Here is a 25,671-nt window from a genome sequence, read left to right on the forward strand (position 1 = left end):
GCACCAGAGTGAAAGAATTACGATCCAAAATGCCACCCAAATATATGGAATTATATTCAGTGGGAGTAAGAAAAAATGCTTGGTAGGGTGATGACGTGAAAGATGAAGAAAAATGTGAATAAGCGAATGATGGAAAAAACAAGTGCAAGAGAAATGTGTAAAATGTGCACAAATATTTTCCTAGAAGGCAATTCGAGAGAACAAGTGGTTTTTATGATTCAAAGTGGAAAAAATGCAGAATAATTTTGGTGGAAATAAAAAAGTACATTGATGATACCATACCCCTTTTCAGCCCCTTCCACCAACATTGAAAACTATTTTTCAGGGTTGGAAAAGGATACCCAGTTGGACAACTCCACCTGTCCAACCAAGCAACACTTTCCAGGATTTGGCCCAGGACGGGTGGGGTGGAATCGGCTTTGACTCCACCAGAGCAAGACAAAGTGGCTCTGGGGTTTTGGTTTGGGTGAGAAACCATTTCTGACACTTGCCAGGGTTGCACTCTGCTGGACAGAGCTGGCGCACAATTTGAGGGGTCTCCTGGTCTTGCGGCTCCTGCTTGAAGAGCAGGTGGCAGCTGTGGCTATGGAGGCCTTGCTCCCTTCACTCAAATGGTGCCACCTAGTGGGACTGAGACAGCACACCTTCTTGTAACTGCCCCTGCCCTTGGACCATCCTGTCCCTGAGATCCAGCAGGCCCCACCCTCCCGGCCTTCTGTCAGCCCTTTGAGGTACAGACGACCAGAAAACCAAAGTTATGCACACTAATACTACTATATATGATTAAGTAACAGAATCTTGCAAGTCTGAATACTCTTCCCTCCTCCCTCCCTCCGAGAACTAGGGAAGGACAAGCCCAAGACATTTTCTCAAATTAATTTCTGCCCCAGGCTCAGATTTATCTGACTGTTGTCTTGGTTGCAGCTCTTCCTCCTGTCCCTCAAGGCTTTTCTTATAGCCCATTACACATTTTGAAAAGCTGAAAAGACCCTGCAAGCCTTGGGGTTGCGTGAGGCTGGAGGCCAGAGAAGCTCTACAGATTGTTGGGATACGTGGAGATGTGTTGTGTTTAGGGAGCCAGGAAGTGAATATGAATGTTTCTCCATTGCTTGTGCTCATTCTGTGAAACACTTTCCGTAATCTTGGTGCTTTACAATCTACTTAGTCTAAGAAAAATTCTATCGGGATTTGTAGAAGTGAACAAGTTCTATATCCTTTAGGATGGTGCCAGCATTAGAAACACTTCTTGGTGGATGCAGTTGGCTAACATAAGCTGTATCAGAGATTTGGGCCACTCTGGTGAACAGAACTGCAATGCTTTATCTGAAAAATATATTTGTATCATGTCCCGTATGGGGATGCTTTTGCAGTGTGCAGAACATCAGACTGGGCTCCCAGATTCCTTTCATTTAAGTCTCAATTAGTTCATGGACAGAACAAGGAAAAAACAAACAACCCCCCCCCCCCCAAAAAAAAAACAGAAGAGGGGAAGAAATGCCTTCCATTGTTAATGAGCTAAACCGAGCATTTTAAATTTACAAATGTGTACTGAAATTTTTTGTATTCCGTTCAATTGTGTCTGATTCTGAGACACTTCTGGACAAGTCCCTGCAGTGTTCTTGGCAAGGGTTTTCAGAAGTGGTTTGCCCTTGCCTCCTTCCTAGGGCTGAGAGAGAGTGACTGGCCCATGGTCACACAGCTGGCTTTGTGCCTAAGGTGGGACTAGAACTCACAGTCTCCTGGTTTCTAGCCTGGTGCCTTAACCACTAGACCAAACTGCTGTAAAAACTGGTGTAAAGTTTAGATAAAATAATTATAGCTGTGGTGGTCCATAAAAAATCCAAAATTATTATTAAGACCAACTAAAATGCATAAAAATATACAAACTCTGAATTACACCAAACTCTTCAACAGGAAGATGTTTAAAAAAATATAGGGGATTGGGAAGAAGCAGGAAAGCCCTAAAATTTGCTGTGATCATTCATTCACAAAGTAAGTGGTTCAAAATCAACTTGTAGACTGAACACCTTAATAATAGTGCTTTTGGCATTGTATCTAGCATTTTGGGACAGACAATTGTCCCATTTACCATCCAAATTACAGATTCTGAAAGCTTAAGCAAGTTTCTGCTGTAATACAGTTACAATCCTGTATATACTCTGTGTGTGTGTGTGTAAATATGTGTGTATGTTGGAATACAGTAAGAGTTAGCTTTGGTATGAATTTTGCAGCTTTGAAAAATTCTGCTGCTCATTTTATCTGTGTAATAAAAAAAATTATTCTTTCTACATTCAACCATTCACATTTTTACTTCTTACCATTTTTCTTATCCCAGTTTCAAAGGGCTCCCTCTGGTCCCCACTCAAACCACTAGGATAGTTCTCTCCACATTAAAGGATCACAGAATATTCATGAACCCTTGTAATTTCTTCATTTTGCATATTGAGTTTTTTTTTATATTAAACTTGTTTTAAGACAGAGAACTTTATTATACCTGTAGTTATTTCAATAGAATACACATTACTAGTTTATGAAGATACTAGATTTGTATTTAAATTTGAACAAAAAGTCGTTATACTGATAACATTTTAAAAACTTGATGTACAATACCCATTATTAGATGTGCTTTGTACAAGAAATTAAAGATTCAACATCTAAAATCTTACAGAACAAAAGGTACTTTATAACAGAGCTGTCTTAATGTAATTTAAAATGCAAATGCTTTGGTTGAATAGAGTCTGCAAATGGATCCAGATTTCTTCAAGTTGGGTTGACAGCCTGGATATTTCCTCCAACAAAGCAGGCTCTGAATAAATGATTTTAAAATGCAACTGAAATAAAAATATAAGTTCATTCAAATGGCATTGGCAGGTTAAAAATAATCAAACTGATCCAGTTGTTTGAGAAATCTATCACATCACTGTGCCTTTATTAGCTAATAACTTGGTTAGCTGTCCTCAAGAAGATGTAGATTTTTCATAAATCATATTAAAATTTAAGCATATCCTATATATCCACCATGGAGCATTGATGCATATAACAAGGCTTCGGGGAAGTGGCAGTATTGCAAGAAGTGCTAAATGCTATTTAAAGCTGCCCAATCCTTGCTTATAACAATGAAAATTGTAACATAAGAGGGTTCTGGATTAAACATATTACCTGGATTCCTTTCAGTCAGAGTTCAGGCCTGGGCATGGGATGGAAATGACACTGGTTGCTCTGATAGATGATCTATAGTAGGACTTAGATGGCAACGGTGCCCTGTTCCTTGCCCTGACAGATCTCTCAGCACCACCTGATACATTGACTCTGCTATCCTTTTTGACTGTTTGCAAGGGTTGTGGATTAGCGGCACCATTCTGCAATGGTTCCATTCCTTCCTTAGTGGTTTCCAATAAGAGTTGTTGGGGAAGAAGAGGTCAAGCCCTTGGGCATAGCAGTGTATGATGTGCAAGGGCCTTTCCTCCATAGTATGTAACATGAAGCCTTTGGGAAAGGTTTTCTTTTGATTTGAAGTGAGGCATTATCAATAGGGTAATGATACCCAGTTATACATCTCTAACCCAGCCCACAGAAGTTTTGACCTTGTGTCTGAGAGCTGTGAGGCACTGGATGAAATGGAACAGACTCTGACAGAATCCCAGCAAGGAGTTGCCATCAGTATAGAAGCACTCAGATACCATGGATATTCCATCTATTGTTCTTGGTGGGATTGTACTTCTCGTGAAGGAGTAGGTGTGCAGTCTGGGGGGGAGGTTTCTCTTGGACTTGTGGCTTCTACTAAAGCAATAGATGAAGGCTATTTCCAGGAGATCCTACAGCTTCCTTTCTTGGATCAGGAAGTACTGAAGAAAGTGGTTCATGCTTTTGTCACCTTCTGGTTAGACTACTTCCATTCATTCTACACAGGGCTGCCTTTGAAGACAATCTGGAAACTACAGCAGCACTGATTGTCATTAGCCTTATGGGATTAATTCAAGGAGCTGATCATTGTTTACAAAGTTCTTTATGATTCAGGTTCTCACTACTGTTGGGACCATTTGCTCCAGGTGAATCTATCAAGCAACTGGGAGAAACGACTGTGGGCACCCAGATCCGAGAAATCGGGGGCAAGAGCTTGGAAGATGGCCTTCTTGGTAGCATACCTCGCAGGTCAGGACGGCCCCAATCTGCTAACACTTAAGGCAGATGTAAAAATGATTCTCTTCTGCGGGGCTGCTAGTGTGGAGATATCCACTTAGATGGAGAGCATTGGTAGAATTTTAACTGTGATTTTAACAATAATATTGTTAAAATCTTGTTAAATCTTGTTAAAACCACAGTTAAAATTCTGCCAATGCCATCCACCAAGTTGGTATCTTGATTTCATTTTATAACTGCAAACTGCCTAAAGCATTGTTGGTCAACCTTGGCAACTTTAAGATGTGTGGACTTCAGCTCCAGAATTCTGCAACCAGCTGGGAATTCTGGGAGTTGAAGTCCACATGTCTTACAGTTGCCAGGGTTGAGAAACACTGGCCTAAAGTCTTGTGAGTAGGCAACGTACAAATGACTTTATAATAAATAATAAATATATGGGGAAAACATTATTGGAAAAAAAGAAAAAGCCAGACCTTTTAAGTTTTCAGTTTAATAATTACTTTAACTGAAACTGCATTTGCATTTTTAATTGTTAGCTATCCTGAATTATTTATTGTCAGAAAATGCTATAGAAGTGCTGTCCATAAATAAATAAAATCAAACATTTTTCCTTCCTCTTCAAGCAACTCCCTTTCCCACTAAAGCGAAAGCTGTATATTCAAATATATATTTACCTTTAGAAACAGTGCAAGATATGCCTGAGCTAGTTCAAAGTCACATTTTGTATTCAGCATTGCTTCAATCATTCTTAGGAAACTTTGCATCACTTCAGTAGAGCCACCACCATCTGGTGATAAACCTCTCAGTTCTGTCTCAATATTAGATGGTCCCATGTCCTTCAGAATATTCAGTGGAAACTTATCTGTAAAAAGAATTAGAATTAGAATAACTTTATTGATTAGTCAAATGACCGTATCAGAATATCTGTAAAAACATTAAACGATGGTGAGAACTGTAGAAAATATTCTATATATTTTTGATATCATAGTGTGTTACCCAACTTGCTGCATTTAATTTTAATTTCTGGTTTTGCATCTTTTCCCAGAACACTTATTTCACCTGGGTTACTTCTAACAATGTCTTTGCAAAAAAAATTAAAAAATCCTAGTTCCAAGAGGCAAGCCATTCTAAAACTCTTGCTTTTTTTTTTTTTTTGCTTTTTGATAGGAGATAATAAAGAGAACACACATACACACAAAATCACCACCAAAAAACTTCATATTTATTTCTCTGGACACCATTAGATAATCCCTCTCAATAAGAAAACACAACACCTTTGTACCCAGGAAGCTCTACGGCTGAGTAGACACCTCTTGTCCCCCTTAGTTAACACACGCATAGACTGTATTTTCGGTCATTATCTGAAATGGGTGATCTGTGCAGGCTTCTCACATTGCCATCCAAAACCCTTCTCCCACCAGCATGTTCAGTCCCATCCCTTCTTGCATTTTGCAAGCCTGTGTACTTTTGGCCTCCACTGAATGTGGGGATCCATCATAAGTAGGTGTTTATTATGAGTCTGTTGATATTATTAACAATGTACTTATGTTTTATTTCTGTTCTGGTATTCAAGTTTGTCAGGAATGGGGCAGTCTCACAATGCATATAGATAGAAAGATGGATAGATGGATGGATAGATATAGGTAGGTAAATACAAAGATTAAATAGGTGCATGCCATGTTGCCTTCAGCAAAGGATCGTTACCTTGTCGTGGTGCTGGAGCATGAGCACCTCAGTGATGCCACGAGCTAAATTGTGAAGGGCCACCCAAGACAGGAAGATCATGACAGAGAGGTCAGACTAAATGCGATCCCTGGGGAAGGTAATGGCAACCCACCCCAGTATTCTTGCCATGAAAACTAAATGGATCAGTACAACCAGAGATATGTTGGTATACCATCGGAAGATGAGACTCCCAGGTCAGAAGATGGTCAAAATGCTACTGGGGAGGAACAGAGGATGAGTTCAACTAGCCCCAGACGTGATGACGCGGCTAGCTCAAAGCCGAAAGGACGGCTAGCGGCCGACGGTGCTGGTGGTGAACGGCGAATCCGATGTTCTAAGGATCAACACACCATTGGAACCTGGAATGTAAGATCTATGAGCCAGGGCAAATTGGATGTGGTTATTGGTGAGATGTCAAGATTAAAGATAGACATTTTGGGCGTCAGTGAACTGAAATGGACTGGAATGGGCCACTTCACATCAAATGACCACCAGATCTACTACTGTGGACAAGAGGACCACAGAAGAAATGGAGCAGCCTTCATAATTAATAGTAAAGTGGCTAAAGCAGTGCTTGGATACAATCCAAAAAACGATAGAATGATCTCAATTCGAATTCAGGGCAAGCCATCTAACATCACAGTGACCCAAATATACACCCCAACCACAGATGCTGAAGAAGTAGATCAGTTCTATGAGGATCTGCAGCACCAACTGGACAACATGCCTAAAAGGGACGTTATTTCCATCACAGGAGACTGGAATACTAAGGTGGGCAGTCAAATGACACCTGGAATTACAGGTAAGCATGGCCTGGGAGTACAAAATGAAGAAGGACATAGGCTGATAGGATTTTTCCAAGACAACTCACTCGGCATAACAAACACTCTCTTCCAACAACCTAAGAGACGGCTTTATACATGGACTTCACCAGGTGGACAACACCAAAATCAAATTGACTACATCCTTTGCAGCCAATGGTGGCGGACATCTATACAGTCGGTAAAAACAAGACCTGGAGCTGACTATAGTTCAGATCACGAACTTCTTCTTGCACAATTTAGGATCAGACTAAAGAGATTAGGGAAGACCCACAGATCAGCTAGATATGAGCTCACTAATATTCCTAAGGAATATGCAGTGGAGGTGAAGAATAGATTTAAGGGACTGGACTTAGTAGATAGGGTCCCGGAAGAACTCTGGGCAGAAGTTGGCAACATTGTTCAGGAGGCGGCAACAAAATACATCCCAAAGAAAGAGAAAACCAAGAAGGCAAAATGGCTGTCTGATGAGACACTAGAAGTAGCCCAAGAAAGAAGGAAAGCAAAAGGCAGCAGTGATAGGGGGAGATATGCCCAATTAAATGCAAAATTCCAGAGGTTAGCCAGAAGAGATAAGGAATTATTTTTAAACAAGCAATGTGTGGAAGTGGAAGAAGACAATAGAATAGGAAGGACAAGAGACCTCTTCCAGAAAATTAGAAATATCGGAGGTAAATTCCAGGCAAACCTGGCTATGATCAAAAACAAAGATGGCAAGGACCTAACAGAAGAAGAAGAGATCAAGAAAAGGTCGCAAGACTATACAGAAGACCTGTATAGGAAGGATAACAATATCGGGGATAGCTTTGACGGTGTGGTCAGTGAGCTAGAGCCAGACATCCTGAAGAGTGAGGTTGAATGGGCCTTAAGAAGCATTGCTAATAACAAGGCAGCAGGAGACGACGGCATCCCAGCTGAACTGTTCAAAATCTTGCAAGATGATGCTGTCAAGGTAATGCATGCTATATGCCAGCAAATTTGGAAAACACAAGAATGGCCATCAGATTGGAAAAAAATCAACTTATATCCCCATACCAAAAAAGGGAAACACTAAAGAATGTTCAAACTATCGAACAGTGGCACTCATTTCACATGCCAGTAAGGTAATGCTCCAGATCCTGCAAGGTAGACTTCAGCAATTCGTGCAGGGAGAACTGCCAGATGCACAAGCTGGGTTTAGAAAAGGCAGAGGAACTAGGGACCAAACTGCCAATATCCGCTGGATAATGGAAAAAGCCAGGGAGTTTCAGAAAAACATCTATTTCGGTTTTATTGACTATTCTAAAGCCTTTGACTGTGTGGACCATCACAAATTGTGGCACGTTCTTAGTGGTATGGGGATACCAAGTCATCTTGTATGCCTCCTGAAGAATCTGTATAACGACCAAGTAGCAACAGTAAGAACCGACCACAGAACAACGGACTGGTTTAAGATTGGGAAAGGAGTACGGCAGGGTTGTATACTCTCACCCTACCTATTCAACTTGTACGCAGAACACATCATGCGACATGCTGGGCTTGAGGAATCCAAGGCTGGAGTTAAAATTGCTGGAAGAAACATTAACAATCTCAGATATGCAGATGATACCACTTTGATGGCTGAAAGTGAAGAGGAACTGAGGAGCCTTATGATGAAGGTGAAAGAAGAAAGTGCAAAAGCTGGCTTGCAGCTCAACCTCAAAAAAACCAAGATTATGGCAACCAGCTTGATTGATAACTGGCAAATAGAGGGAGAAAATGTAGAGGCAGTGAAAGACTTTGTATTTCTAGGTGCGAAGATTACTGCAGATGCTGACTGCAGTCAGGAAATCAGAAGATGCTTAATCCTTGGGAGAAGAGCAATGACAAATCTCGATAAAATAGTTAAGAGCAGAGACATCACACTGACAACAAAAGTCCGCATAGTTAAAGCAATGGTGTTCCCCGTAGTAACATATGGCTGCGAGAGCTGGACCATAAGGAAGGCTGAGAGAAGGAAGATAGATGCTTTTGAACTGTGGTGTTGGAGGAAAATTCTGAGAGTGCAAGAAAATTCTGAGAGCCTTGGACTGCAAGAAGATCAAACCAGTCCATACTCCAGGAAATAAAGCCAGACTGCTCACTTGAGGGAATGATATTAAAGGCAAAACTGAAATACTTTGGCCACATAATGAGAAGACAGCACACCCCGGAGAAGATGCTGAGGCTAGGGAGAGTGGAAGGCAAAAGGAAGAGGGGCCGACCAAGGGCAAGATGGATAGATGATATTCTAGAGGTGACGGACTTGTCCCTGGGGGAGCTGGGGGTGTTGACGACCGACAGAAAGCTCTGGCGTGGGCTGGTCCGTGAAGTCACGAAGAGTCAGAAGCAACTGAACGAATAAACAACAACAATGCCATGTTGCGCCAAAGTTATTGATATACTGTACATTTATACAATAAGACATAACAGTGTCATGTAACTTAACAAATGCTGATAATTATATAAGCATCATCAGAATGATATACAGTAGTAGAATAAAAAGGGCTTAATATGGTACAATACTGACACTAATTAGTTAAAATATATTAAAATTAGATGCCACTTGAAAACACATACTTTCTTTCTACTTTTTTGTATCAGTGTTAGAACTACCATCAAGTATACTGTAATTTCATATGAAAACTTACAGTTGCTACTTTTTAATGCTTCTTCAAGCTGCAAGTAGAATTCAGATTTTTGAGCCAATATTCCAAGATTTACCACTTTTGACTGGAATTAAAAAAAAATCACTTAAAGTACATTCGAAGGTAAATAAATTTGGATGAGATGTTTAAAAAAACATAGTTAGGAATGGAATTCAATCCTATGTTTCATAACAAAGCAGTTCCTTCAAGTGAACTGAAGAGACAATTTCCCCTCCTTCTGCAGCAGCCTCCCTTCTTTCTGCTCAAGTGTTGCCCCTCCCATATTCAGAACAGATTTTGAAAGTTATGTATGAGGAAGGGCAAGACAACAGCAGCACTACACTACCGCAACAATGGATTCAACCATTGGAAAAGCTCAGCTTTTGGGGTACTGGAATGAGATTCAGTGAATTATGCCAGTTACCTGGAAAACTGGCCCATTTTTGCTGTTGTAATTCATTAAAATAACAAGCATTCCCTTAGGGTTGTTTTTTTTTTACTGCGCATCTTCAATTTAAGTAAGAGAATAAGCATCTCAGATAGTAAGTGAAAAAAGGAAACTTATTTGGAGAAATCAAAACAATGATTTGCTTTCTGAGTAAACTTCAGAAAGTTTAAAATAAAAATTTCTCCCTCTCTTACTAGGCTCTGTAACAGGTATTAGTGGTTGGCTTCTATCTCATCATCACTATTCTGAAGAAAAAAAAATAGTTTCTAGGGCAAGACGAAGGATATTTTACAGCTGACAAAGGACTCAACTGGAGTGTAGTACACCTGTTTCAAATATTATCTCCACTTTAAATCCAGAAATCATGCTGTTAACATATATTAAAGGTACAATTGAGACCAGAACTAAATAAATTAAAAGGTGAACCAAGACCAGGTAGTGCAAGTAACCCCTGATACTTAAACCCCACATGGCCAACAGGAAGATATGATGCACCAGAAACAGTTCTAAGAGGCACTTGGAACCCTGAGAGAAAAGAAGAGGATTTACAAGGCAAAGAAGTTTTTGTACAGTCAATTCCCTTTTTACCTGCTGTCCATCACTTTCATGCTCAACAGAAGTGTATCGTGGTATAAGACCAGGAACAGTGGGAATGAAGAACGGTGCAGATTTTGGTACTTTTGGTGGCTCTTTGGGCTTATTCTTTTGCTGTTAATGGTGACAACATTACATCATCATTGTCACATCTTCAAGGAAGTCCAATATTCACATTATTACTATTATTACTTATACTAACAAGCAAAGTTATTAGCTTCCTTGCTATTAAAAACATTGAAAACCCATGTAAAACATTACATGTAGAATAGTCATAAATCAAAAGGAGCTATCATCAATATTTTGGAACTTTTATATTTTTAAAATACTATGGTTTAGTAAAGTGTATGAGTACAAGAAGGTACTTAGTTCTGTTTCACTGTGTCAGTTGGACTTTTTTTTTAATTCCAGTGGCACATTATCTCATAACTGGCTGTGTGGCTGAGACAAAAAGTATCCCAATGGCAAATAATGCTTTCTTGAAACATTTTTCATCCTTTCTGTTTTAGGGAAGGATACAGTTTTTGGTCCAACGCTATATATGATTACATTTGGGAGACATTACTACGTTGTAAGTGAAAATATTGTAGGACAACTGTGATGTCTACTTTTGTATACACCCTGTATAGAATTTCAGTGAACTTAAAACTTCAAAATTTCTCCTGATTATTCTGAAAACAGTTTATTATTTGCAATATACTTTTTAAACAATTATTTAAAATAACTGTCTTATAATGGTAGGAACAGCTCCTAATAACTGTTTATATAAGGCATGAAATTGGTACCTTAATAATATCTAGACTGAGCAAGTTTTTCCATCTAGATTCTGGCAGCAAAGAAAGAGTCACAATTGTTTCTCCCAGCTGCTGTGGAGAATCATACTGTATCATTTCATCATTTGTTTCATCCTCTTCTGTAACATCTTCAACTTTCAATTGTAAAAGAAAAGAATATATACATTACAAAACTTCAGATCATACATATATAGAATACAAAATTGCTGAAGTCCAACAACGATTGCTGGCCACCCAGTCACCGGTCTGAGATGGGCGGCCATATAAATTGAATAAATAAATAAATAAATATAAATTGAACGAGCGAGCGAGCGAATAAATAAATAAATAAATAAATAAAATACAGACAGTGGCTAAGAATGCACATGCTAATCTTTACTGCAACACAACAGAAGCCTTCTCTGAAATTCATCATTTGCAGCTAAAACTAACTGGATGAGGCTTATTTGGCCTAGGGTTCTATACCTACACAGACAATATGCCTGGTTGTCCAATTCTATCTCATCACCACCATTTTCTCATTCATACCAAAATAAAAAGCAGACTAGATTTTAAGTAGACTATGGATATTCTTGTTCTTGAACTCCCACTCATTCTCTAGGTATCATTAAAAGAGGCTATGCAACTTCTATTTCCAGAAATATCTATAAACTCTATATAAGTCAGCAGACACATTTGGATACAGTTCTCCACCTCTCCCCAGTAGGTTCAGTCTGATCTTCATTAAACAATGCAAATATATAAACATTTTACACTCCAAAATTTAAAACAGAAGGTGTAACTTCCAGGTGACTAGGGTGGATATATGAAAAAACTTAATAGGAATGTCAATTATTACAGCTACTCCGCATGTATTGGATTGAAGCACCAAATCTGGACTGTGAAAATGCAGAATACCAAAGAGAATGCTAAATTCTATTATCAATAACTTTTATAATCAGTATAATAATTTTTCAGAATCAGGAACATTTTTCTGATACTTGAAAGAAAACTTTGACCACTTCCTTTCATGACTTTAATGGCCTTTAATAAGAAAATAATTATACTGAACTTATTTATAACATTTTAATCTCACCTCTCTGTATATGGATTGGGTCTGGACATAAGCGGTATATATGCACTTCTCATTATCTTTCTCTGGTGCTAGTATTTGCCTGAATGTTCATATAACTACAATTTACACTGTGTGCAATTTTAGCATTTTATCTGAAGCCAGATAAGGTTCCTTACAAACAGCAATAGTGACTGTTATGTGCTTGGGTTTAACATAATTTAAAAACAATTTTAAATTGGTTAAGGAATAATCACTGAATAATCTAATATACTTAAGATATTACGAATGAATACTTAGCAAACCATGGACCCAGAACTGAATGAAACAAAACCATCATATTTGTTATAAAATATGTATAGTGGTGAAGCTATTACTGAGCATTATTTGGGAAAACCATCTACATCTAAACTTTTTGTCTAAACACAAAATTGGATTTCTTCCAGTTTTACGACTTTTCCTCTTTGACTGGACTGTCTGAAGTTCTGCTGCTTATTCCATGTGCATTCTAAAGCTGAGATGTCATATTATACAGGAATACCTTTTCTTGCCTACCTACAAGCCATCACTGCAAATTTTAACTTTCATTCTCTATTTCCCTTCTGATAAGCTGACCTCTTCCATTTCCACCTTTAAAACTCTCAAAGGACCTTGGAAATTACACCATCAAAATTCGGACGCATTTCTGCTGAGCTTGACCAGCATGATTTGGGATTGTTGGGGGTGTTTAAAGATGGAAAAAGGTTTGCTTCCCAAAGGCCTTTTGCTTCCATTCCCTACTTAAACTAATCCCTATAAAAGCCTTTCAGGGATGTCACTGCATCACTGGACAATTTCATGCAGCCAATATAAGGTGGAGAGGCTGGGCTACAGCCCTGATATCTCAAAGACTTCCCAGCTATGCCTTATACCAGTGTTTCTCAACCTCAGCAACCAGGGCTTAGCAATCATCAATTTTTTTACCACTTTTTAATCTGGTAATTTCAACTAGTTTTGTTACAGAGTTTTACATTATTATTTGCTCCATTCTAGTTGACAGGGAAAGATTCAAATAATAAAATGGATCTCAGTCTTTAATTAAGCACATTGCAGTTCAAACTAAGAGACATTCTAAAACTCACTATTGTTGACTATTTCCTAAATAAGGTTTCAAATGCAGGATTGCTAGTAAACGCAGATGACTGATGATTTTCCAGTGAATAAATACACTGTTATACCAAACAAAAACTTTTAGTAGAGTCAACTTTTTGCTGTTGTAAAAACCTTAGGCTATCAATTTACCCAGATCTTGCTATCAAAACAGATAGAATCATATGATTCCAAATTATATTCATGTGAAAGAACCAAACTGAAATTTTGAAACAGTTCTTTCAAACTGAAACAACAAGGAATTCCAAAATATCATATATTTTGCTAATGTGATTCTCTGAAACTATTATTCCAATTATTCTATATGCATTACTACCTTGAGCTGAACAGGTACCAGGAAGTGTTACAACAGAAGGCTCATAGTCAGACGGAAGAGGGCGCAAGGAGACAAGTGAAAACAAGGAACGGTTAGACCTAAAAAGACAATACAAAAGTAAATAATAATAATAAGTTGACAAAATCACCACCAGTCAATTGCAAAAGGCAGCTTTACTTGGAACAGCTTATGTTCCATGATGATATCTTTAATATTATTAAACAACAGCATCTGGCTATCCCAGGTCCTTGGGAAGGACTTGATAGGTGGAAAAAAATGCCAAATCCAGTCTAAACATCTGGCTGACTATTGCAATCAACCATAATATATTAAATTGGTATGCCATCTGACTTTCAACAACTCTGGGCAGCTATTAGGTGCACAAAAGAAAGAAAGGTCTGTATTGATATTGGTTAAACCTGAAAACCTTTAAATTTTAGTTACATTAGGAAAGTAATCCCATGAAACTTATCTGATTTAGTAATAACCTGCATGCTAGGGAGCACTTTTTAAAAAAGGAAAAATCATATTTTTATAAATATGTGGAACAATCCAAAAAATAGAAATAGTCAGATCAATTTTAGAACAGAATCACAAAATAACTTCATCTGACATTGATGAACTTACCACATGTAAATTCCAAGATCATCTACATGACAGGAAGCAAGGAAATCTCCAGTAGGAGACATAGTAATGCTTACTGCTGCTGAATCTAATAGGAAGCAATCAACCAGGCTGCAAGATTAAAAAAAATCCATCACATAGTAAATAATGCATGAAACTAGTTCACTTTGAGACAAATCTTAACTTTCAAAGCTGTTCATATCAATAAAAAGACAGGCCCTGCAAACTTTAAAAACAAATTCAACCCCCTGCTCATTGTTAGAATGGGTACACCAATCCTTCCGAGCTACCAAATCTGGGATAGATACAGGTAGTCCTCGACTTACAACCGTTCATTAACAACAGTCCAAAGTTATGGCAGCCTCAGAATGGGTGCTTTATGGCCTGTAAAACACTTTCGAGCATCACAAAACATTGCACCAACCCTTCACAGTCACATGATTACATTTCAGGTGCTTGGCAACTGGCTCGCATTTACAACCAGTTGCAGCTTCCTGCAGTCACATGATAGCGTTTTGTGTGTTGTTGTTTTTTTGCTGTTTTTTGGCAAAAAAAAAATGCCCACTGGGGAAGCTGGATTCACTTAACAACCGCCACAAAAATGGTTGTAAAATTGGATCCAGTCATGTGGTGACTTGACTTACGACCGCAATGACTTACGATGGAAATTACGATCCCAATTGTGATCATAAGCTGAGGACTACTTAAGTAAGCAAGCAAATATCCACATTGTCTGACCATCTTTTGTTCATGCTCAGAGGACCATTATGTATACCCGTACATTATTACTAACTGTGAACAGTTGTGAACACACTAATTACTAATTGTGAACAGACCCAAGATAGAAAAATGCTGATTTCCAGTCAGTGCTCACTTGTAAACTGTACTTATAGGCAATACAGGAATTCCATTCCAATGTCCTATACAAAAGTATTTTAACACGTTCCTTCCTTTTCACCTATTTTACTTTATACTTAAGTAATGGACATTTTCAGTATTTATTTAGAGGTTCATATATTTTGCCTTTGAAAGCAGTTTCAACTGTTCCCCAAAACATATTCATAATGATAAAGAACATGCTACAAAGATGCTTCAGAGTACAGAGAAGACATATGATCCCTGGAATAGATGCAGATATTTTAAGCTATTGTGTATAGATACTACATTCAAATTCCCATATATTCTGAAGAACATTTTGGAGGTCAGAACTGAAGTGCTGGACAATCCCAATCCACCAGCAGCTTTCCTGCCCTTATTTACAAATACTGCATGTGCAACTCACTTTGATGTACAGTATCTCTCAAAGACAGAATTTTGTTATCCCAATTCTGATTTCAGGCTTAAAATACAGGACCATATACAGGGATAACATATAAATGTTCTTCTGTAGTTTACTTACCATCCAGATGGTAGATCCCAAGTCCTAATGGTACAGTCCATAGATGCCGTTATTAGCCAACGGCCATCAGGACTGAAAGTCTACAAAAAAATATAATTAAACTTTTATTGGGTAACAGTGGCATATTCACTGATAAAACCAATACTTTAGTTTGGATCTAACTTATAAAGGCAAGACTTATAACTGATCCAGCTTTGAACCTCAAGCAATCATGAACCAATCTCATGGTCAATATTACGAAGAAATATCCCAGAAATTTCTTTATGACACTTTTAAGATTTCCTGCTCTATTGTTAGAAAGATATTTGCACCATTCAGTTTTAACTCATTAGTCTAGAAGCCCTGACTACTCTCTTTGTACTGAACCATGCTTGATTGACCTTAGAGACATCTAACTCTTTGAGATCTTTGTGGAGAAAACTTCAACAAATCTTGAATGCAGACACAAAGTCTACCTTTTGGATAAATTCCTTGTGTGCTATTTTTCAGGCAAATCTTTAGATGAATCTAGATTTTTTTTTCTGTCTCTATAATCTTTCAATTGTGTGAATTGTGGTAAATTTCTTTTTCAATTATTATTTTTTTAACCAGTGATTGAATGCAATGTCTGCCTGAAGTTCCTTTGTGAGGATTGCTGGCTGTTCCACCTGTTTAAACTTTCCTCTGATCACTGTGTTGGATTTCCTGAACCTTTCTAACGTAGATAAAGGAGATATCAGACTGTGATAGTCATCAGAAGAAAATACAAAAGGAAAAAAACTACACAGAATAGCCTGGCAGTGTTAATGCCAGTTCTAATGCTGTCGCTGTAGTTAGACATATGGCTTACCCCACTACATTAATATGGCTGGGAAAAATGTGGAATTCCCCAGTTTTGTACTGTATCTACAGTGGTGAGAGAAAGTTTGTGAACTCTTTAGAACTACTGTAGTCACTATCATCGTTGGGAAAACTTCTAAAACAAAGATTTAGAATTAGTAACTAGTGACACATTTAACATTTTCTGTACCTGTTGGCCAATTCTGGAAGAATTTTGGCCCATTCTTTATAGAACTGCTTCAACTCACTGAAGTTTTAGGACTGACTTGCATGAACTGCTCATTTTAGCTCATGGCACAATTTGATCATTTCAAAATGAAATATTTCTTCTGTTCAAACAATATTTCAACAATTTTGTTGTAGATTTGTGTGTTTAGGATTGGTATTGTGATGCATTCATTTAAGCTTCATCACATGGATACTCTGACATTTTCCTGCTGAACCTGCTCATCCAGAATCTGTTGTTCCCTCAATAAATGCAAGCCACCCATGTTTTGAGACTAGAAAGCATGATACTCTCACAGTCTTGTGTCATGGTTGAGATGAGGTTCTTTCATTGTAACACTTTGTTTCATTTTTTTCCAAATATAAAGTTTCTCACTAATGCCAAAAAATTCCAGTTTGGTCTCATCTGCTCACAGAACATCATTTCAATAGCCTGCTTGGATCATCCAAATGCTTGTTGGAAAATTTGAGGCAAGAAATAACATGGTTTCCAAAGAACAGTGGTTTCTTCCTTAGTATCATCCCATGCATAACATTCTTGTTCTATGTTATCCTTATGGTGGATTGATAAACAGCTATATCAGAAAGTGCAAGAGTGGCCTACAGATTTGCTATTACCCTAGGTATCTTTGCAACCTCCTGGAGCGTAGGAGCATAGGTTGATGGAGGCCAGTCTTTGAACATCAATAATCCTGAGGTCTGCAGAGATCTTTTTAATCATGCCTTGCCCTGCATTTAGTGGTTTAAATTTTTGCCAAATAATTTCTCCAACAGAAATTAAGAGCTCATTTCAATATAATGGAAATTTGGGATGTTGTGTTAAATAAACCAACATTCAATATGCTTGCATATGAACATGTTATTCAATAAGTATGCCAAGCCATTCCAGTGCCTATGTATTCTTACATGCTTCTATAAAGACATACAGTGAACTTTCATGAGCATTATGTTTTGTATTAACTTAAAAAGACCAAAATCTAGATCAGTCCTGGTAATACATCACTCCTCATACCATTTACAATTTATAGTTAAGGACTTACCATGTCGTTTATCTGCCCTTGGTGTCCTGAATACTTTCTCACAATTTTTCTTGTCTCTATATCCAGAACTCTGATACTAAAATCGTCCATAGCTATTCCCAGAATGCCACTGTTAAAAATTTAATAATATAAACAAACATTTAAAAACGGTAAACAAAAAACCCTTGCATGTTTGCTCATTGCTGATATTTCCAATTTTCTAAGAGAAAACCATAGATATGTTTATTTAGAAAAGGCATATGATAAAGTGAACAGTATTGAATTTTGGAATTTTTGCATAAATGCAAATTGAAAGTTGGTTGCTGAATGCAATAAAAGCAGTATAATGGAAATAAAATATGCATGAGAATAAATGGAATACTTAGCGAGTGAGTCAGCACTGAGAGGGAGTAAGACAAGGGTGTCTAAAATGATTATTTAATGTTCCAATAGAATATAACTATTTATTATTATTAATGTTCCAAAATAAGATTATTTAAAGTATTTATGGATTAATACTGTATATAAGGTGAGATCAGGGTGTGTTGGTTGGGGCTAAGAATGTACATGTACTTTTGCATTCAGATGATGCTGTGTCGTTGGTGAGAATCTGAATAATGTGCACCGAATGCTAGAAAATGAGTCTGAAAATAATGTATAAAAGACCAAAGTAGTGCATAATGTATAATGATGTGATCAATTGCAAGTTATACATAAATGGCAAAAAAACAGAGCAAATACCTTGCTATTTTTGTACCTTGGCAGAGAATTTACTAAAGGTGGAAAAAGATGTGCAGATGCTGGTAGGAAGGTTACAAGCAGAATGTGATCCAGTGCAAGGAATGAATGTTTGTCAAAAGAAGTGAAAATAGCTATGGGTAAGAGCATGTTTCTGCCCACTTTGTCATATGCAGGTAACTGCGGTTTATGTTAGAAGCAGCATAAAAGTTATGTTGAACATGGTAGGAGTGGAGTGCTTAAGAGGTTTATAGGGTGAAACAGAGAGCTAGGATCAAAAATGAATTGGTAGTAATGAATGTAGACTGATTAGAAAAGGGAGTAACATGTAGGACAAAAGTATGTTTGTATGCATGCATGGAGGCATGTACCTAAAAAAAGGCATATAAATAAATAAGGGTGGAAATACTACTTGTACCCATGAGGAATACCATTCTATCACCCTGAGCGCCACTGCTTGGTCAAAAAGCAACATCCACACTCACAAAATCTGTATGAAATAAATATGAATAACAGCCAATTATTAAAAATGTATCTAAGAGTTTTAATTTTGAATACACCACCACACCATCTCACCTATCTCTGTGAAGCAACATTTTACTTGGAGATGTAGAAAGATCAATAGAATGAACAAATGTCGTGGTCTTGAATTTCCAGAACTTGATCAATCCTTCACTTCCTATTGTGACTGTAAACAGGTTTAATCCATCCACTGCTACACCTCTTATGGAGCCTTCATGAGCTTTAATTATACATATAAACACAAAAAATAGTGAATCAATCATTAGCCTTTGTCTTTTACGAGCCTTCTGGAACAAAAACTTTCATTGTATTTCTATAGACTACTATTGCTAAAGTGAACCAAATTCTGGAAATGGCTCTGAAGCTAAATACTATGAAATCTTTCAAGGACCAGACATACCAGAACAAAGCTAGTAAAAATCATATACTGCTAGTCACCAGCATTTATTACATAAGTTGTACTAACAACCTTAAACCTAGTTTTATATACATTAGTCCTGAGCACACAGTTACAGGAATTTTTTATGAAAATGAAGCAATTTTCAATGTTTTAGCTCCACAAGTTACAAATTCAACTACTGAAGCTTTTATTAGAATACTTTTTAAAAAAAGGTCAGAGTTTTACCTTTTTCTTCGCCATAACGTCCTCTGTGAATACCAGACTGCATATTGTATCTATCCACATGCCCTGTTGAAAGTCCAATTACAGCGAAGTTTCCACAAGAAGTAAGGTCTACTGCCTTTCAAGAAAAAGATAAAAAACAAATTATTTACTGTATATCAAGGAGTATCTTTGAAATATAGCAAAAAGACAGATTTGCACTGTCAAAATCTTAACTATTTTGATAGTTACTATTCATTCAAACTGATTTACCTTTAAATAATTTTTTAGATGTTCATATAAATGAACTTTGGAAAATCAAGGTCACAATACATGCTGTGTAATCCAAATATAAAATAAGGTGGAAAGCTGTATTTGAATGGAAGTCAACTTTATATGAATTTAAGAATTACCTCCAATCATTTAAGAAAAAAACTTACTGTTGCATATATACCAAGAGATTTATTTTTGCTGAAGTCTTTTGGTTTCAGTTTATGAATTCCCATTGAAGTTTTCTGATAATTCCAAGTAGTACAAGTTACATAACCTTGATGGCAAGCAATGATACCATCCCAGTCATTTTGATGAGCCACCTCTGCAAGGCAATCAAACACATTACATGCAAAATTCTTTAATTGACAGGTTTTTAAAAAACAGAGTAAGTGTAACATTTTTTCTAAATTACAGTGGAATTAAAACATCAAACTAATTGGATTATATCACATTCAAAACGATGCACTTGAAACTCTTATACTACATTGACTTATAATATGTTTTTGTATTTTTAAGCACACTTTTATGACAGTATGCTGAGACCTGAGGCACAAATATACAAGTTTAGAATAAACACAGTGCTGTCTGACTAAGCAACAGATGCAGTATTCTCACCTACTACAGTTGCATGCTAAAGTTTAGGCACCCTTGGTCAAATTTTATGTTTTAATGAATCCGTAAGTGAGCAGAAACTGACATGACCTCTACATGAAGTTAAATATATGTTTCTGCACATTTGAATATTTGTTTGCAATTGTCTACACACTCAAAATAAAACAAGAGAATACAGCAGTTGCAGAAGTTCAGACAGCCTCTCAAGTGGGTACTTTGTAAAACTCCCTTTGGCAGAATTAACACCTTCAAAAAATTTTAGTAGCTAGCCAAGAGTCTTCCTATTCTTTCTTTTGGAACGTTTCCCCCCTTCCAAGCAGAGAAATACTCTAAATTCTCACAGCTGCAAGACTTCTATATGCACAACAATGGAAAGATCCACAAATACCTACAGCTGAAGACTGGATTATTAAATTAATGATTTGGCTGAAATGGCCAAGTTAACAGCGTTAATAAGAGATCATTCTATTTCTGGATTTATATCTACTTCACAACCACCTTTAGAGTACTTGCTTGTGTTGGAAAAAAAATGAAGTTTTGATTTTGGGGTTTTAGTTACTAAACGGTTTGTTTAATATAAACAATGTTATTATGGTTTAACTAATGGTAAGAGATCATATTTGTAAATTTATCTTTATTTGTATTGGAAAAAGAAGTCACTTTCTACTTTCTGTCTATTTGCACTCTTATAGTTTTTTTCTTTAGTTCTATTTTCTATCTTTTCTACATTTTCTACTTTGTATTTTAATTACACTTTGAAAAATAATAAAGTTCTTTTAAAAAAAAAGGAAATACTCTAAATTCTCCTTGCATGCATTGCCTGTTTGAGAACTCCCCACAGATTTTCAGTAATACTCAAGTCTGGGGCCTGCAAAGACCATTCCAAAGCATTTATCCTCATAGTAAAAATAACATTTACTGTATAATAATTCTCTCACACACCAAATGATGAATGTCCTAAACAGCTCAAGTAAGACAGCTAAGTGTTTTACTGCTTTCCTATTTAGAGGTCCGTGACACTGAAAACCAGCAGAAAAATTGTTTTTTTTCAGGTTGTCGTTAGTCCTTGAGGAAAATTTCAAGTATGTGCTTTGGTCAGAATTAAGGCCTGATAGATCTTTGCTTAGGCTTATGACTGACCCTTTCTAACTTCAAAATTGTATGAGTGAAAATTCTGGATAAGGAAAAAAGTCTAAAGCATGAGTATAGGATGCGGGGGATGCAGATCACATATCATAGTACATTTCAAAAAGATCTGGGTAACTTGGTGGATTGCAAGTTGAACCAACAGTGATATGCAGCTGTAAAAAACCTAAATGCATCAACAGAAAAATAATGCCAAATCAGGAGAAACTGCAGTTCTCTATTCTGGATGCTCAGACCACACCTAGAATATTGTGTTCAGTTCTGGGCACTGCATTTTAGAAAAAACATTTGACAAACTATAGCTTATCCAAACCAGGATGATAAGGAAGGCAAACTTGCAAGGAATGGTTGGAGACGTTGGGTATGTTTAGCCAAAAGACAAGACTGTAGGAAGTCACAATTGCTGTCTTCAAGTACGTAGAGGGTTTTCATGAAGATGATGAGGCAGTAGTTCCAGAGAACAGGACAAGAAAAGACTTTAAATTACAAGAAAACAGATTTAGAACAGATATCAGGAAAAAATCCTTAACGGTTAAGTTTTTCCTCAATGGAACAGATTGCCTTGGAGGTGGTGGAGTTTCCTTTGCTTAAAGTGTTTAAACAGAGGCCAGACAGCCATCTGTCAGAAATTCTGTAATAATACTGGGTTCTTGCCTGCAAAACTTGTAGAAGGGAAAGATTAATTTGATAAATTAAAAATCACTGCAGGCTGCAAAGGAATACAGCATACCAACCAGCTGTCAGTGGCTAGTGGAACAGTGGCAGCTGGAGTTGGAGGCACTCAGCAGTTTCTTTTGGGGAGTGGTGAATTTACTACTTTTTAAAAAACACAGGCGGGCTGCACAAGGCAGCTCAGTGGGTTGCATGCAGGCCCAGACTAAATGATCTATAAAATGCTTTCCAACACTGAGAACACTACAGCTTGGGTCAACAGGAGTGATAAATCTTATTCAAGAATAAGAAGCAAAATTGTTTCAATTCTCTACATTGCTGGTAGGGAGGAACATAAACAAATAATCCCAGCTCACCTAGACAGAGCAACACGTTATCAATTCTATCAATGCAGAATATTTATAAATTAAGAAAACACAGTATTTGATCTGATGGATTATAATCTTATTCATTCAAATTAAGCAGCGGTTACATACCTGTTGCAAATGTTGTAATAGGGGGAAGTGCCATTGTGTCATACTGAAGTCCTCTCTTTTTTGATTTCTTCTTATTTATCGAACCTTGAAACATGATAAACAAAACAGCTACATATACAATACAATAGAAAGTCTGAATATTCATATCTAAGGAAGACTTCCCATCCACATCTGTTCAACAGAGGTATAAAAAGTGTGGCCTCATGCCATTGGTAACCTTCAAGCTTCCCACTCAAAGCCCCTTAAGGGGAGAGCCAAAATTTGGGGGTTTGTTTGCATTTTTGGAGTTTTATGGAGATTTAATGGGCAAATTGGATGCTATAAGTATTGCAAAGTCTTAACATAACTACATTAAACCTAAAAAACTGACTCATCTTAGGAAATAAACAAAAACCACCTGGCCATGGCCCTGCCTACTTTTGCAATGCAGGACTCAAAATACTGAAAAAAACCTACTGTGGTCTTCAAATCAATAGAAATTGCAAGCTCCTGCTAGACAACCATCCAATTCTATGTATTCTATCAGAACAGATTATACAGATAAAGATGAATAGTTTCAAATACAAAGACAAAAACACTTTTAACTGTAAAATTCTCCTATCTCAACCAATCAACATTCTCTGCATATGATTTCTGCTGGTTCACACAGTCAAGATCTGCACAGCTGGCAAATCCAGAAAACAAGAACTATCTGGATTTCTGGAAAGATCTGCATTACTAATAAGGTAACATAATCAAAGCCTGCCAAAGCAATTCAACTCATAACTAATCAAGGTGAATTTTTTCACATTTTCCCCCTCTCCTGGACGAAGGAATCTTTTTTATAAAAGTCCAACTCCCTCCTGTCTTGCTTCCTCCTCCTCGTTCCCCAGATCTGTTAAACATTCTGTCCCTCATAGCTATACGCTTCCCTCCAAAGTCTATAAGCAAGGCATTTACAACAACAACAACAAACTGTTTTTGAAAATTCAAAATATGGCTAGAAATCAGAAAAATGTATTGAACAGACTCTTGGTATTTAAATAATATTACAGATTCAATATTCTTAACATTCTTAGAAGCTCTAAATAACAAACTCATTGATATTTGTATTTTGTTCTTACTGTCACACTCACCATGTCCTAAACTTTTATTGAATCTTTCATGCACTGTGGAAAATGATTGTAAAGTACCATCTTGACCTATGGTAACATATAAAAAAAAGAGAGAGAGAGAGAATGAGAATGAGAATAATGAATTTGCTGTGTAAAAATTTATTTTAAGAATATTCATTCACCTATGAAATACAAGCCATTACATAAACCACTGAATGTCATGTTCGCCGTTGCAATGTTTGATGTACATTGTAATGTTTCGCATACCATGGTGCTGACGCGCGTTCCGGTTGGGAGGGAGCTGCTGGGAGACCTTGCACCAGGCTATCTGTTTTCATGGGGATGGAATGTGTTTGGGTTATCATTTGTGTTCAAGGTCTTTTTACCCGTTGATTAGCAGAACTCGTTAGGAGCACCTGGGATGGGGAATTTGAAACGGTTGTACGGGAGGAGGGCTTACATTTGCACCGAGGGTTTTTAGTTTGTATTTGGCACGCTTTTGCTCATTCTCAGCTTTCTTTGTACTTGCACACTATTCTTAAATAAACCAGATTTGATTCAAGCTCTTGCTTGTGAGTCTGAGTGTAATTTAGGATAGGCAACCATTACATAAAGCTGAGAATCTTTGTAATTCCCATTAACGCCTTCCAACTCTATTCCTTGTGAGGAAATTAGTTAACGATGACCGAACCAAGACCAACATCCGAAGGGCTGGAACCGCAAACTGGTCCAGCGCCAAAGAGCCCCCTTCCCCCCGACCTTTCGTTCTACCTGAGGGGCTCCAGCTCAAGCCCTGAGCTGGGGGGATCCAGCGATGAGGGAGAACCCAAGGAAGAGGCGGCTGGGACTTCCTGGAAGTATCGGTTCCCCTTGACTCCTGAGGGGGAATCGACCAAAGTGGCCCCAGAGAAACGACCTGACACCCGATGAGGGGAAGAATCAGTGACCCCTGAGAGGATGGGAAGGTTGGAGGCGAAGGTGGAGTTGATGGAAGACCTGTTGAAAACCCTGTCGATCGCGATGGGTGACCAGGGAGGCCACGACGAGAGTCCTCGCTCTCTGCAGCCCTCCCCCCCTCCTCCTAGCGGGCCACAACTGGTTCGAGGCCGGAGAAGACATCGTAACGGAGCCTCACCACGAAGAGGGTCTTCTGGGGTGTCCTGGGGCCCTACCGCTCAACCCGCAGCTGGGTCCCCTCCAACCGGGAAGGTGGCAAAGGACTTTGCTGTCAAATTTGATGGGGACCCCACCAAACTTTCCTTTTTCATAACCAACGCGAAAAACTACATGAAGCAATACGGGTCGTGCTTCACCTCTGAAGAGGCTAAGATATCGGCCATTACCCCTAAGCTGAAAGGCAGAGCAGCGGACTGGTATGTCCAACTGACGGAAGCTGATGCTCCTGAGCTCGGGTCATTCGACGACTTCATGTTCGCCTTGAAGCTGTTTTTCGAGGACCCCCTAGCCAAAGCCAGGGCTAAGGAGGCGCTCAAGGAACTCACCCAAGGACCCAGGTCGGTGGCCGACTATGCCCTAGAATTTAAAGCTTTGGCGGGCAAGGTTCCCGACTGGTCCCAATCAACACTCATCGAGAGATTTAAAGAAGGACTTAACCGAGACGTCCTCAGGTGGGCACTGGGCAGAGATGACCCAGAGTCACTGTACGAGTGGATCTGTTTGGCCGGAAAGGCTGAGCATGCCCAGCGCACCTACATGCAGGCCCATCGAACTGAGAAAACAACAACCCTGACGCAGGGACCCCGGAGCG

At 38.1% G+C, this 25,671-nt stretch overlaps 1 protein-coding gene across 1 annotated transcript in view; it reads right to left on the reverse strand.

Annotated features, from left to right (window-relative positions):
* Window positions 1-2,526: 2,526 nt before the first annotated feature.
* WDR36 (WD repeat domain 36) overlaps window positions 2,527-25,671 on the reverse strand; it is a 40,617-nt gene continuing 17,472 nt past the window's right edge. The window contains exons 10-23 of the mRNA XM_063295346.1: window positions 23,925-23,990; window positions 22,810-22,893; window positions 20,071-20,225; window positions 19,655-19,769; window positions 19,084-19,249; window positions 17,791-17,899; window positions 15,707-15,786; window positions 14,311-14,418; window positions 13,684-13,781; window positions 11,159-11,301; window positions 10,368-10,487; window positions 9,335-9,416; window positions 4,815-5,002; window positions 2,527-2,831 (exon numbers count right to left, since the gene is read on the reverse strand). Of these exons, the coding sequence (XP_063151416.1) occupies window positions 2,682-2,831; window positions 4,815-5,002; window positions 9,335-9,416; window positions 10,368-10,487; window positions 11,159-11,301; window positions 13,684-13,781; window positions 14,311-14,418; window positions 15,707-15,786; window positions 17,791-17,899; window positions 19,084-19,249; window positions 19,655-19,769; window positions 20,071-20,225; window positions 22,810-22,893; window positions 23,925-23,990 (1,664 nt within the window). The 3' untranslated portion in view covers window positions 2,527-2,681. The remainder of the gene's footprint in view (window positions 2,832-4,814; window positions 5,003-9,334; window positions 9,417-10,367; window positions 10,488-11,158; window positions 11,302-13,683; window positions 13,782-14,310; window positions 14,419-15,706; window positions 15,787-17,790; window positions 17,900-19,083; window positions 19,250-19,654; window positions 19,770-20,070; window positions 20,226-22,809; window positions 22,894-23,924; window positions 23,991-25,671) is intronic.

This window comes from Candoia aspera, chromosome 2 (genome assembly GCF_035149785.1).
Source record: "Candoia aspera isolate rCanAsp1 chromosome 2, rCanAsp1.hap2, whole genome shotgun sequence".
Lineage (NCBI taxonomy): Eukaryota > Metazoa > Chordata > Lepidosauria > Squamata > Boidae > Candoia > Candoia aspera.